This window comes from Salmo salar, chromosome ssa01 (assembly GCF_905237065.1).
Source record: "Salmo salar chromosome ssa01, Ssal_v3.1, whole genome shotgun sequence".
In the NCBI taxonomy this organism is placed as follows: Eukaryota; Metazoa; Chordata; class Actinopteri; order Salmoniformes; family Salmonidae; genus Salmo; species Salmo salar.
The window spans coordinates 32,572,279-32,587,507 of record NC_059442.1 but is presented as its reverse complement, the minus strand read 5'-3'; the positions used below and the strand labels follow the sequence as shown (position 1 = coordinate 32,587,507).

The 15,229-nt window shown below is 41.3% G+C and overlaps 1 protein-coding gene across 1 annotated transcript; it reads left to right on the top strand.

The window, feature by feature from the left end:
• The first annotated feature begins 4,297 nt into the window (after positions 1-4,297).
• Positions 4,298-14,103, top strand: LOC106601624 (protein LBH). Its single transcript, XM_014193969.2, has 3 exons — positions 4,298-4,552; positions 9,517-9,622; positions 12,075-14,103. Exons 1-3 carry the CDS (start codon positions 4,524-4,526, stop codon positions 12,276-12,278), a joined length of 339 nt encoding a protein of 112 aa, XP_014049444.1. The 5' UTR covers positions 4,298-4,523; the 3' UTR covers positions 12,279-14,103.
• The last annotated feature ends 1,126 nt before the right edge of the window (positions 14,104-15,229 follow it).

The window sequence follows — 15,229 nt, the reverse complement described above, 5'->3', positions numbered from 1 at the left end:
GTAAGCAACTCCAGTGTAGATTTGGCCTTGTGTTTTAGGTTATTGTTCTGCTGAAAGGTGAATTCATCTCCCAGTGTCCGTTGGAAAGCACTGAACCAGGTTTTCCTCTAGGATTTTGCTTGTGCTTGGCTCCATTACGTTTCTTTTTTTATCCTGAAAAACTTACCAGTCCTTAACGATTACAAGCATACCCATAACATGATGCAGCCACCACTATGCTTGAAAATATGGAGAATGGTATTCAGTAATGTGTTCCTTTAGTGCCCCCTTGTTGCAAACAGGATGCATGTTTTGGAATATTTTTTTATCCTGTACAGGCTTCTTACTTTTCACTATGTCAGTTAGATTAGTATTGTGGAGTAACTACAATGTTGCTGATCCATCCTCCATTTTCTATCACAGCCATTAAACTTTGTAACTGTTTTAAAGCCACCATTGGCCTCATGGTTAAATCCTTTCCTTCCTCTCCAACAACTGAGTTAGGAAGGACGCCTGTATCTTTGTAGTGACTGGGTGCATTTATACACCATCCAGTGTAATAATTACTTCACCATGCTCAAAGAGATATTCAATGTCTGCTTTTTTAAAATGTATTTTTACACACCTACCAATAGGTGCCCTTTGCGAGGCATTGGAAATCCTCCCTGGTCTTTGTGGTTGAATCTGTGTTTGAAATTCAGTGCTCGACTTAGGGACCTTACAAATAATTGTATGTGTGGGATACAGAGATGGGGTAGTCATTTAAAAATCATGTTAAACCCTATTGCACACAGAGTGAGTACATGCAGCTTATTATGTGACCTGTTTTAAGCACAGTTTTATTCCTGAATTTATTTAGGCTTGCCATAAGAAAGGTGTTGTATACTTGACTCAAGACATTTCAGCCTTTCATTCTCAATGAATTTGTAAACATTTAGAAAAATATAATTCCACTTTGACAATATGGGTTATTGTGTGTAGGCCAGTGAATTACATTCAGGCTGTAACACAACAAAATGTGGAAAAGGCACTACGTGGTGTATAAAGGTCTAAAATCTAGTAGAAGTATTGCCACAAGGTGGTGCTACAATACTAGTTTGAAGCCAGGTCATTTGTATTCTGTTCAGCCAGAGGACAGTGAAGTTGTAATAAAATGCGTTATAGACCTCGTCTGCCAAATGGTTGCTGTGTCCCAGAGCTTGAGACAGCATCCTGTATTTGACACTAGGAAGCTCCAGCTTTAACCTTTTTACATGGCCTTGTAAATATTGTATAGGGCTACTTTAGATGTGACCTTCACATTTTCAATATTGTTGTGGATTCTTGCTCTTAACCAGTCACATTTGTATCTCAATGTATTCAGAAAAAGTGCCTTGTAGCTTACTCTGGTCATCATCCCCTCCTATTATGCAAATATAATTGCAATATTTGGAAATCAAATCAAATCTTTGGACATGTGTTAGTGAATTAACACTGGATATTCTGACCTGAGTTTCATAACATAAATCATTACATAAAGGATAAATAAGCAGAGAATGGTGTGACTTTTTTGTTTATTCACGTTTCATTTTGGAGCTGGTGGCCCGCTCCCAAATTTTCTGAGCAAAAAAGAAGAAAAAAACTAGCAAATCAGCTCCAAGTGATTTTAATTTTGGAAATCTTTTCCAAAGTATTCCCATGCATAACAGAGCGATATATGTGACCGTATACAAATGTAAGCAAGGTTTGAAATGATGTTCTGGTCAAATATATCTGAGCTTCTTGCGGTCAATTTGCAGTCTACAAATGATATGTAATTATGTTCCGGCCCCCTGACCACCCGCTCAAGAAAAAATTGTCGATCCAAGTCATATCACCATAGCGACTAGGAATAGCTGTGTTTCCATTAACTTGTCCAGTGATTTTATTGTTGTTAACATTTAGAAAGTTTGCATAGAAAATAGATGTGACAATTGCCTGCTATGGTGTCTTTCCATTTAACTATCTTGTGTCGATAAAACCAGATGGAAGTAATGACGTCACACCTGCAAAACCCAGCATGGATGGAATGCAGTCGCGGATTGACCATCTGCCAATTCTGGCAAATGCCAGATGGGCTGGACAATTATTATTATTTTTTGTGATGAGCGAGCCACCCTCCTCTCCCCCATGTGTTTGAGAGTTAAAATTGTTCTGATAGCATAACGTTTCAAAATGCAATTGTGGAAAAACACTGCTTTGGAAGCTTCGTCCCCTTGTCCTTGTCAAAGAGAGGAGGGTCTCAGCTTTCTGTAGGTATAATATGTATTTCTCAACTCTCAATATTCAGCTGAATAGCAACTATTTTACAGCCATGATATATGGAGTGGTGTGTGTGAAATGCGTACCGGCCATTGCGAGAGCATATGCCTATAGGTCTTGTGTAGTAGGCTACAACTGCAACGTTATTTTAGGATATTGCATTTACTGTTGTATGAATGCATGACTACTAGCAGTGGGTATTATATTTAGAGTTAACAATCTAGTTAATGTGTTTTGAGTTTCCATTTTCCCCAAATCAATTAGTCTGATATTAGTTGGTGCACATAAAGATGTATGTAATTCATCTCTATTGAACAAAAAAATCTGGAGTCCTATTTGGACAGTAGAATATAGCAACTATAGTCTAATTGTCAACCCAAAATTCATGACAATAACTGGATTAGGTTGCACATCAAAATACTGTATCTTCAATCAGGCATTCCTGCTTGGACGTGTTAGATAACTTAATTATTTAATACCTCAGTAGTCTTTATTATACTTCTTAATAAAGAATTCATTACTTTATAAGATGAAGACTTATGATTTGGGTCTGACTAAATCATGGGCTGTTGCCACCAACTGTACAAGGTAGTGGCACCAGTGACACCAAAATGTTAGTCTGGAGCCCTGTAATACACTCTTTAGTGGAAAAAAGGGTTCTAAAAGGGTTCTTCGGCTGTCCCCATATGAGATCCCTTTTTGGTTCCAGGTAGAACCCGTTTGGGTTCTATGTAGAACCCCCTGTGGAAAGGGTCCTACCTGGAACCAAAAAGGGTTCTCTTATGGGGACAGCCAAAGAACGATTTTAGGTTCTAGATAGCACCTTTTTTTCTAAGAGTGTAGTAATTAACACTCAGGGTAGGTGTTGATTCAGGGGGAACACATATGACAGGGACTAATTTGCAATATAGCCAAGGTCGTTAGCTTGGCTTTTATTAGGTATTAGGCTTAAAGCTGCATTATGTAACTTTTTGGGCGACCCGACCAATAAAGATTGCTTTCTCATTGAAAGCAAGTCTAAGAAGCGGTAGATTTGTTCTATGCGCACTATTTCTATGCTTCCTGTTCTTATGTTTAGTTTTTGCGTCTTTTACTTTCTTTTGTACACCAGCTTCAAACAGCTGAAAATACAATTTTGTTTTGGGAAAATATATTTCACAGCAGTTTAAATGGTAGAATGATTCCCTACACTGTACTTGCTTGTTTTATCACATAAACTGAAATTAGGTGAACTATTATCTATTTTAGCAACCAGGAAATGACAGTGGTTTTTGCAGTGCAGTTTTAAGCAGACAGACAGACAGACAACAAGAAGAAGCATAGGGTGACAGCAACAACAAAAAGATGCTGAAACAAACAGCACAACAGGGAGGCAAACAAAATGATGTGGGCTTTGTGGATAAAATGCCAGGGCAAAATTCGTGTCCCAGTCTGCCCCTGAATGCATTAATTGACTAATATTTGCCCCATATTCTAATAATTATCATGTGCCAACATATCACCACATGGTGAAACTTGCACTCATGTAGATCTGAAATAATTGGATGGTGAAATTTGCCAGCCAACCAGAAATACAAGGCGAAGCAATTCAGGCGTTCTTGAAAGTCATGACTAGCCTTGTCCTGCAAAGAAACGTGTTGGATTTGGCAAGCAGTGTAGAGTGGTGCTTTATAGTTACGTGCTTTATTCAATTCGTCTCAATAAGGAAAGTTCGACAAAATAATCCACGCTTGTCGAACGATAAAAATGTTGTCGAGTTTTAGAAAATGTATCCTATATCGGACGTTTCCATTACACATGTCGCAATGATTTATTTTTTTTGCGCCATTTCTTTTGTCGAATTATCCTGGGTCAATGGAAACCTGCCTAATGAAGAGCGTGATGCAGTATCTTTTCTATTTCCAATCAAATTGTTCATCCCTTGCTATCGTCAGCGCGGGTACGAGGCACCTGTCATTTGATTGGTCCGTAGTGATGCTCCTTCCATTTAATAATTTGGACCCCGTGTGAAGGAGGTGTGTCTTCAGCGACAGTACACGCCTCTTACATAAAAGTCATTTCAACTAGTCGGGATATCAGATGGGCAAAAATACTTGAGGGTTGTTTGTTTCACTAAGGTCACCGCTCCGCTCCGATTTCTACTTCTATCTAAAAAAAACGCTTACGTTTAATCTTCTTGTGACAGGCGTTGCACTGTGGGGGAAATATACCATCAATATCAGATTAATTCCTTGATCATCAGAATCAACTGCAGGTGTGAATTCATGTCTGTATATTCTCCCCAAATATACTGGTAAGTATTTTTGTAATGTATTTAAAAAAATAATAATAATAATTACACCTGCGATTTAATGACTTCTGTGTTGCTGAAACAATTATATATATTTTTTTACAGAATTTCATTATGTGATTTTTAGCATTGTTTTTATATTTGCTAATGGGTATAATCAAGAGAACTACGATTTTCCATTTATTTTATGTCAATCGTCAAAAGAAGCTAGGCTATTTACTCATTCAAACAATCACACATGCACTCTTGAATGTGTCAAAGTGCAGTTAGTGGATGATTTTTTTCACAACGTGTAATCCACTTGAAAGAGATCAGATCGCAAACAAAACACTGCTCTGTTTTTCACATGGTGACAGGTGTCAGGTGGCCCACCAAGACTGTTATCCAGGTGTGTCTGAGGATCACCTTTTTCCTTTCAGAAGGGGACATAGATGGGCAACCCAATGTTTCACGTTGCTATTGGAGCAATTGAGATGCAATAGCTTTTAGTCAGACTACTTACAATTGCAGAAGTAAGAACATAACATGAACTTACCTTGGTTTCTCGACAAGGAAAGATACAACAATATGAGTGTTAAACCATATGTAAGACTGTTTCACATCATTTGACCTTTAGTGGTTGGACTACTGACCTTTATTGGCAGGCTATTGTGGTAGGGTGCAATAGAGGGAGATGGAATGATCCTCTTACCCATTCACGGTCGGTCCATCACCTAGAGGAGGCTTGTGACTCAATCTCTCCATTTTACTGTGTACTCCTACCTCTATATAGGCTAGTAACATTGCATTTAGGTTAAGAAGACTTTGTCCAAAAACTTCATGCAAGACTTTGTTTTGCTTCTGTTTTTTTTACCTCTGCAAGTCTCGGTTTGCCTGCACCAGGAAGTGAAGACCCGACCCTGTTACTTACTGTAACCACAAAGCTTCTCGTCTGCGCTTTCAGTGTGCTTCTCTGTTCTTCAGAGAATGTGCTACATGGGGGATCCTTTTGCTTAGATCTCTTGATTATTGTTTCCTCATGCATTGCTTCCTAATGTAGCACTTCTCTGTTCCTTTTTCAAAATGTTTAGTTATTGTGTTTCAGGTTGATAAAATCATGAATTATATAACTGCAGTCCAATGGGAGGCATTTGATAGCTTTCCATGTTTTTCCATGGGCCGTTGTTGCATTTGTAGGTGTTACACTTGTAAGAACATGTCATTCTCCTATAAATTGATCAGGTCATCATGGACCAAAACATGTGGCATGGCAATATGTCATCAAGTTGAGTTGGAAGTAAACATGAGATAAACATGAGCTTCTTCTGCCCAGCCAGTAACACAGTAAGTGTTTCCTGTATTCTGAGATGGCTGAGCTCCATAAAGCAGCCTATGGACTAAAGCGGTGATCAGGACATGGCCCATTCATTCCAACATGTTTCAGAGAGAGTGACTGCGGGCCCCCTCCCACCCTCTACACACCTACAGGTTGTGACTTGGCCACCAGGCAGTCCAGCGATGGCGTGGAATGTCAGCAGCCGCTTCGTGTTGTCGCCCCTGCACCTCAGATTTATGATGCGCGTAGCATTGGGAAGAGTAGAGGGGGAAACCATGTCAATTATGCAACATGTAATATCCCATCCTGTGCACCGAGTCGCATTGCTATGAGGATATATGTTTGGTCTCCATCAGCACCTTGGGCGAGCATGGGCCTCTGGTAGAGAGGGCGAGGAGACTGGTAGACGACTTGGCAGGAACTATGTACCCACAGACAGACCTTCACAAATGTGCCATAATGATTCCCAAAAGCCCATCTAGATTGAAATAACCCCTTAACTTGGCCTATATCTTTTAAAAATGCAGCAGGTGACCTCTGCTCCTTAATTTTATTTGTTTAGCCTGGACACGTGTCAGTCTGAGATGCGTCTCATGCCCATGCCAGACCTCTGATGGAATGTGTCTAAGACTGGCATTAGCCCATATAGGACTGGCATTAGCCCATATAGGACTGGCATTAGCCCATATAGGACTGGCATTAGCCCATATAGGACTGGCATTAGCCCATATGAGCATGTGACTATGTACAGTATGTAGGCCTAGATGTTCCTGTGGACAGTGCTAAAGAGGGTCACTGAAGTGCCAAGCACTGAGTGCCTGATCATGTCACATGCCCATTGAAGATGGGATGGCAAGTCCAGCCAAAAGTTCTACTTGGCAATACTACTACAGACTTAAACCTTGTGAAATTATCTGAATGGGCCTGGTCAGTCAGAAAGGAGCCATTCCAGGTCAATCCTGGTGAATGATTTAAGATCCTAGGTCAAATCTGGACTGCACGTTTTGAGTAAATTTGGAGTGCCGTGACTGATCTTTGGCAGTGGGCGTTTTAGACAGAGGGTTTGAGTTGCCCTTATAAAATACATGTGTACTTGGATGGGTCACATTGCGTAACCTCGAGCAGACACATTTAGATTTTATGTATTTGAGTGGTATCTTCTCTCCCCGAGTCGAATTGTTACGTGTGCTCCTCCACTTCCTTGTCATTGTGCCCCTTTATATTTTATTAGGCTGACGTTCTGTTATTCTTAGCTGAGCAGGATGTTTGTACGATCCCAGAGCAGAAATATGACTGGCAAAGCAGTGTTTATCTTTCTCCCCTCTCTTCTGCACAGGTCTGTACTGTCACCGCTCTCTGTGTCCATTCGTCTCTAGCTTACCCTCTGTCACTCTCTCCCCTCTCAAGAATGAAATAGGTTCAAGAGCATATCTTTGCTGCCAATTTATTTATTTTTTGACACTCAACCTTGCATATTCTTTGGACTAGTTTTTATTTGTAGATTTCCAGCTATTGTTGTCACCGACTTGATTGACTTGTAAAAGTACAAGAATATTCCAGAAACCTATTCTGCCCTTTGGTCTTGGCTTGTGTGTTTCCCCTGTGGCTCCCACCTGCACAAAATTATTTTTGCTTCTCCCAATTTGTATGTGACACATGGTATGCAAACTTGGGAATGGAAATATTGATTGATTAACAGCAGTAGCCATTGCTTCGGGGTATGGCAATGCACATGTTGCTCTGTAAATAGATTTTTTTTGTGCCCATTTCTCCTTTTCAGTTTGAAGCCATTGATTCTTTCTGACAGATTCAGAATAGATGAACACTTTATTGTATATGGGATTTGTTCCTTATCCTAAAGAACCTACACATCTGCCTCGGTCCTATATTATGGTACCAAAAGGCTAAGACTTTCTACATGAAAGTGATGTTGGAAAATGTGGATGGCCTAGGGCCTTTATTTGCAATTATTGGATTGACAGAAGTTTAAAGATTTTTATCTGGAACTTAATCCCTGTACAATGAAATACTGGTTGTTGAGCTCCACTTGTTTTTTGCCAGTCAGAGTATGAGAGAACTTTTTATTTTGGTAATTTCTAAACTGACATGTTCTTTTGATGGAAAGTCTTGATTCCCATTGGAGACTGTCTTAACGTTACTGTGCAGGGATTAATAAGTAATTGAATGATAAACGTGGACGTCTTGGAAAGAAGAACTCAACAAGCAGTGAAGTAACATGAGAGAGTGGCAAACTATGAGTCATAGGAAACATCTCTATTTTTGCCCACAACCTCTTATGGTGAAAACGTTTCATGCTCCGATCACAGAATGTTCACAAATCGAAAGGTGCCACTCTTAATTTCTCCATAAAGGGAGTCTGGAAGTCTGGGGTTCACAGCTCAGGGTATTATCTGACATTGTACACACGATTACTGTCAAATTACCTCTGGGGAAACTTGACAAGTATTGGGAAAATATATATTTTAATTTGAGATGATAAAGAATTTAGGCTCCTTTTTTTAAGTGCACTTCATAGGTTTACCTAAAATGTTTTACTGGTCATGTCTAGAGTATGTCGAAATGGCTAACCACTTAACTTTCCATCGTCTCTAAAATAAACATTTTTTTTACATATTCAGGGTTAAAAGTAGGTTAATGGCACCCAATGTTCTACTTTTCCGTGGAAACAAATTACTGACTTGTTATATTTGGACCAAGTATGTGCTTATGCTGCTCATCTGATGCAGGTGGTCATCTAGAGTATTTTCTGTTTCCTGTCCCAGTTGTAGTTGTCCTACAGTGGGTTGACCACCCTGACCATAGTCCTGTGGACGCTGACCACTGTGCCACCAGGCTTTAAATAGAAAGCGTGAGAAGAACGCTCTGCTCGGCTGACATCTTGGTTCTCAAACATCCCAAAAATAACTTTTCCTCCCACAAAGTGCCTCAGTTCAATCCCCATGTTCAGTCATTTCTTACAGTGCTTCAGCATGTACAGTGCACTGAAGTGGATAAACAACATCTTGTTGCTTCAACTAAAATGGAAAGTTCTGTGAACCTTTTGATGTAACCGAGGGTATTGGGTCCGTCCCGTGTTATGGGTTCCAGTCAAATTGCACTGCACGCCCACAATGCATTCTTGCTATGACTGTCGCCTCACTGCTAGTTAAATCATACCTCATCTTGTATGAAGACATGGCTACTCAATGCAACCCACATCTTGGTGGTGGTGTAGCTTTGCTGTGCACTACATTTATGCTGCATAGTCTGTCAGTGGTCAGACTAAATATAAACAACTGCATGCATGCATACAGACCAAACAAAAGACTGAACAAGGCTTATGCGTAGCTTTTTCATTGCAAACACAATACCAAAGGGCCATATCTCATGCAGATCAACTACATGAAAGTCATACTCGGTCATCTCACTAAATGGACTGGAGGAATTTGCGTATTACTTCCCAAGGTAATAGGTTGGTGTAATATAATTTACATGTAGCTATCAGTTCTTCATTGTGCAGCCTCTTGTACAACACCATTATTGGGACACATGTACCTGCTCTGTGTAATGCTCCTCAGTGTGAAAGTTTGGGACTAACAGTAGATCCTGAATGGTGGAATAACCCAGTCCTTTCCCCCATGTCTCGCTCCAGCCCAGTGTTTGTGCCTAGTGGAGACGACATGACTGAGGTGATGATCAGTAGCACCCCCATGGAGGACATGAGGCTCAGCCCCAGCAAGGATCGGCTCTCCTTCCAGGTAACACGCACACACAAGTTCAAGTTTCCACTTTGTTGTCCCAGAGGGAAATTGGTTTGCTGCTAGATCATGGTCCAGAAAGAGGGGGGGGGGGGGGGGTCAGCAGAGTGTGTAGTAGTTTTTAATTGGTTTATGTCACTGTTCAAAAGTCCCCACCACTATTAGTAACCCTCTAACAAAAGGTTGGATTAGGGACAGCCAAGGCTGGATGTTCCATTATAGCTCTTACTGTAAGCAGCTCACCCAGGGGACTATGAGTAAGGAGTGGTTTGTTTTCCAATCAGGAGGTCTAATCATCAGCGTTATTGTTGCAAGTTATGTAAACAAAACCTTTTTTAGGAATTTAGTGGGGCTGTTTAAGGAAAGGGTAGTCATGTGGTGGAAAAATGTGTATTTGGCTTGTGGTGGGGAGGAGTGCAGCTTTGCACGGAGTTAGAGATGATTGCAAAGACTTTAAAAACATGCAAAGGAAATGAATAGGAGTTTGTAGAATCGCAATGTCACAACCCACAGAGAGGCAACTTTCTGAATATCAAGCCATCAGGTGGCCTTGACAAGTTTGATTTGTTTCTGCTGTTTGTGTTTATTACTGCTGGGTCAATGGCTCATCTCTGGAAACAAACAATCAGGGCCATATTAAGGCCAACCCACTCCTTTATGATTGTCTGTGACTGTATGTGTCAGAGTTGACTCAGAGGATGCAGACTGACCCTGTAGGAAGGTGGGCTGCCTGCCCCTCACTATTTACACACCAGCTGTGTGTCTGTCCTGTGAGGATAAGGAAGGAGGTGGTGACGGTCTCGTCTCTGCCCATGAGGATGGACAGACAGCTGGGTGATTTAACAGTTAACTGCTTCCTCCTCCAAATTCGTTGGCTTTGGTCCAATTTGTCCATCACCTGAATGCCAGCTGTGTTTCTGCAAGGCAACATGGCATTTATCGCTGAAAGAGTGATGTAAGGAATGCAGTTTTACAGAGCAGAGGAACTGGAGGTTGATTATGTTACGGAGGTGAGAGCTTCTCTGTGGCAGCTTCAATTGGTGTTCGAGTCAGCGCTGGAGTGATTCCTGATCTACCCCCCCACCGCTACAACCCAAAATAGCTGTCATTGTGCCTCGCTGGCGACGCGTTGCCGTTTCCTGTCGCTGGAAGTAAAACAAGCTGTGACGTGTTTGCTGGTGGTCTTATAGCAAGGTTAATCTCTGCCCAATTCCCCTCGGTGCTGACGCATAGACATTAGCAACGCAAGCAGGAGATACTAAACCTCCCTGCGCACACATTCACTAACACACACACACACATATACTCACCATCTCTCAGACCTGCACCAACATACACGTACTCACACATGCACTGACTAACACACATGCTCACACTCTCACATACCCACACACCATAGGAGGCTGAGGGGAGGACGGCTTATGATAAAGGCTAGAATGGAGTGAATGTGACGGTATCAACCACATGGAAACCACGTGTTTGATACCGTTCCATGTATTCCGTTCCAGCCATTACTATAAGCCCATCTAAACATACTGAAACACAGCCGTTTTTCAGAACATGTTGTTCCTCCCTTTCTCTCATCATCCCCCTCTCATTGTATTCAGGAGACTTGGACACAGCTGGACCCTCTTTCTCTCCCAGCCACTCTCTCCCCCTCCCTCTCTTCCTCCCCCTCACACTCTCTCCGTCTATCATTCTCAGCCTCATCTAATGCTTTCTTTCCTCTGTGCTTTTTGCCCAGACAGCGACATCGCTTTCCCCTTCCAATGTCTCCCACTGAAATATGTAGATCTAAAAATATTCTTCCACTTTATCCAAACATAAAAAATGCTGTTCTTGGACCAGGAAAGGCTCTTTTTTTTCTTCTTTTTTATGTTGTTGCCATTTCTCTTGTCTGGAGAACAAAAGGAAGCCAGGAAATGCATGTAATCTCTCATGCCCTTCATTTTTAGATCCCAAAAAAGATCCCAAGTCTGGCATTGCACACCCACAACGCATTTGGGTCTAGGTTTCACTGCTTTTTTTATGATTTTGTCAACCCATTGCTTAGCTTTCAGTATCATCAGGGTATTCGTTGTTATTTAGTCATTCTGTCACTAAGTAAGTAAGTATTTAATTGTACTGTGTATCCTGTGCATATATGACACATTTACATGACAATATCTATCACCTTGTTTTCTTTTGGTTAAGTTATTAGTAAGGTCTACTTCCTTAGTGTGCTTGGTTTTTGGTTTCTTGATGATAACAGAGGTTTTCAATGCTATGACTTGCTCTCTTAATCTCCCCATTTGTCAGTCACAGGGTGTTGGATAACAAGTTGTAAGCACTTAAAAGTAGCTTTGGCACCATGCCTTCCAAAGCTGTAAAATGTAGCACGATGCCACATGAAAAACTGTGACCAGACCCAAGGACACCCAGGACTTTAAGTGTGTTTTTGTGCTTTCCTCAGATCTTTCCGGACCCCTCAGACTTCGAGCGCTGCTGTAAGCTGAAAGACCGCCTGCCCTCCATCGTAGTGGAGCCCACGGAGGGGGAAGTGGAGAGCGGCGAGCTGCGTTGGCCTCCTGAGGAATTCATTGTCAGTGAAGAAGAGGAGAAGGAGAACCATGGTAAAAGCCAAACTGGACAGCCAACGCAGAACAACCAGGACTAGAGGCCAAACGACAGACCATACTGCCACCTACATCCCACTCGCACTTAACCACTCACTGACTGACTAGGGGCACACATGTCAGTGACGCTCACTTTCCTTCCCTTGACACCAAAGCATCACTCTCAAGAGAAGCAATATGCATGCTTTACCTTATCTACTTTCTGGATTTCACCTCTGTTGCTTAACCACACACACACCATATGTATGAAAATACACACACACCAAGCACCCCTGTGTCTCACCCTAAAATGGAGGTCCAGTGGAACGGTGGCAGCTCAGTGCTCCATGGACAGATCTAGTACTGCAGGAGACAACAATTCCCACACCATTTGCCAAATCTGCTGGCCACATGACTCCAGAGACTCCTTATACCCAGAGACTACTGCTTTGGTACGCAAGCGGATTTCTGTTTTTCATACCTTCCTTCGATACATGGATTGAAATGTACATGACTTCGATTGCCATTGCCGTCTCTGGATCTCATAGTCTGTCTTTTAAGTCTTGTGCGCACGTTGGTGGGGTTTGTTTTGTTCGTTTCGGTGGATTGTGATGACTGACAGGAAGTAGGGGTTACTGTGAAAAACACAAAGAGACCGTTAGTCTCCGTTGGGCAAAGGAGTAACTTTTACACTGAGATGGAAAGAGAGGGAACTCTTCCCTACTTCTATAACAGTTCATAATATGAACTGTATAATATGAATGCTGGTTGTGCACTGAAACACTCATGTGCTTTGTTCTTTTTCCCCTTGTCTGGTCCCCCCGATGACATTTGATAGGTATTGTAGGTATATGAATCAATATATTTTTTTTAGATGTAGTGATTAAAACCAACAGCGTCACTAAAATAGACAGACTCAGTGAAGGACATTTTTGCCCGTCGGAGCCAATACCTGAGGTTATTGTTGATTGGTTTATTTTGTTATTGTCATGAAACATTCATGAGACTGAAATTAGTTCTAAGTCATTCTCACCAGAGCTCCGAAGTTCACTGATCTCATCTTCACTGATCAGCCATTATGTCACCCTCAACCAGTAAGGTATATCACGATGCAGGGACAGGGACTTGGCCAGCTACCTCTTGTACATTTCTGTACAACTCCCAATTTTCCAGTTCATAAAACAGGCATTGGTTCATGGCAGTGGAGGCTGCTGAGGGGAGGACAGCTCATAATGGCTGGAATGGAGTCAATGGAACTTGTTCTCAACTGGCCTACCTGGTTAAATAAAGGTGAAATAATAAATACATGGAATGGTATAAACTACATGGAAATCACGTTTGTTTGATACCATTCCATTGACTCCATTCCAGCCATTATTATGAGCCGTCCTCCCCTCAGCAGCCTCCACTGGTTCATGGACTCTGTTCTTTTACTAACAAGTCCTCCACAGTAGCTTCCTTTTATAATCTTAAAAACAGTTACTGGTATCTGTCCGTGTTTTGTTAAAGCCAGTTAGTTGACCCTGACTCATAAATTGCCACCTGGTTTGTATGCAATTTGTTAAACTAATGATGTTTTGCCATCTATTTCTCTATTCTACATCACCAGCTGTTCAGCCTTCTTGGAAAGATGTTAAAGGCATGATGTTTGCTGAAAAAAAGAAGATACCTTTATGTAATGTTTTGTGTTTGTCTCTCCCTCTGTAAATGGCATTAAGGGTCTGTACAGAACATCTCCTTTTCTCTCTGCTGTCACCCACAAGTACTGTGCTTTGTTTTTGTAAAGCTCAGGGAGGATAGCTGCCATTTTGCTATTTTTTTGTTGTATTTAGATCACTTTACTCTGACAAACAGAGGTTGTAAATAAACATTTGAATTTGCTTCCAACTGTCTGACTGATTACTTGTGCTATGTCAGAGGTTGCAGATCCAGTGATATGGGGAAAAATACACTTTCGGGGGTAACCCTATAGTTCATCGTTTTCAGCAAATGCACATACAAAAGAAAAAAATTATTTTTATTCCCCTCACCTGTATTGTTTACAGAATCTGGTGCTTTTTGTTTTACGTCCTGCACATCATTGCATCTCCAGCTTCCTGATGCATGTATACAGTATGTGTGTATATATATATATCTATATCAGTTGAAGTCAGACGTTTACATACACCTTAGCCAAATACTTTTAAACTCAGTTTTTCACAATTCCTGACATTTAATCGTAGTAAAAATTCCCTGTCTTAGGTCAGGATCACCACTTTATTTTAAGAATGTGAAATAGTAGTGATTTATTTCAGCTTTTATTTCTTTCATCACATTCCCAGTGGGTCAGAAGTTTACATACACTCAATTACTATTTGGTAGCATTGCCTTTAAGTTGTTTAACTTGGGTCAAATGTTTAGGGTAGCCTTCCACAAGCTTCCCACAATAAGTTGGGTGAATTTTGGCCCATTCCTCCTGACAGAGCTGGTTTAACTGAGTCAGGTTTGTAGGCCTCCTTGCTCGCACACACTTTTTCAGTTCTGCCCACATATTTTCTATTGGATGAAGTCAGGGCTTTGTGATGGCCACTCCAATACCTTGACTTTGTTGTGCTTAAGCCATTTTGCATCAACTTCAGAAGTATGCTTGGGTTCATTTTCCATTTGGAAGACCCATTTGTGACCAAGCTTTAACTTCCTGACTGATGTCTTAAGATGTTGCTTTAATATTACCACATAACTTTCCTCCCTCATGATGTCATCTATATTGTGAAGTGCACCAGTCCCTCCTGCATCAAATCCCCCCCACAACATGATGCTGCCACCCCCGTGCTTCACGGTTGGGATAGTGTTCTTCGGCTTGCAAGCCTCACCCTTTTTCCTCTAAACATAACGATGGTCATTATGGCCAAACAGTTCTATTTTTGTTTCATCAGACCAGAGGACATTTCTCCAGAAAGTATGATCTTTGTCCCCATGTGCAGTTGCAAACCGTAGTCAGGATTTTTTTTATGGAGGTTTGGAGCAGTGGCTT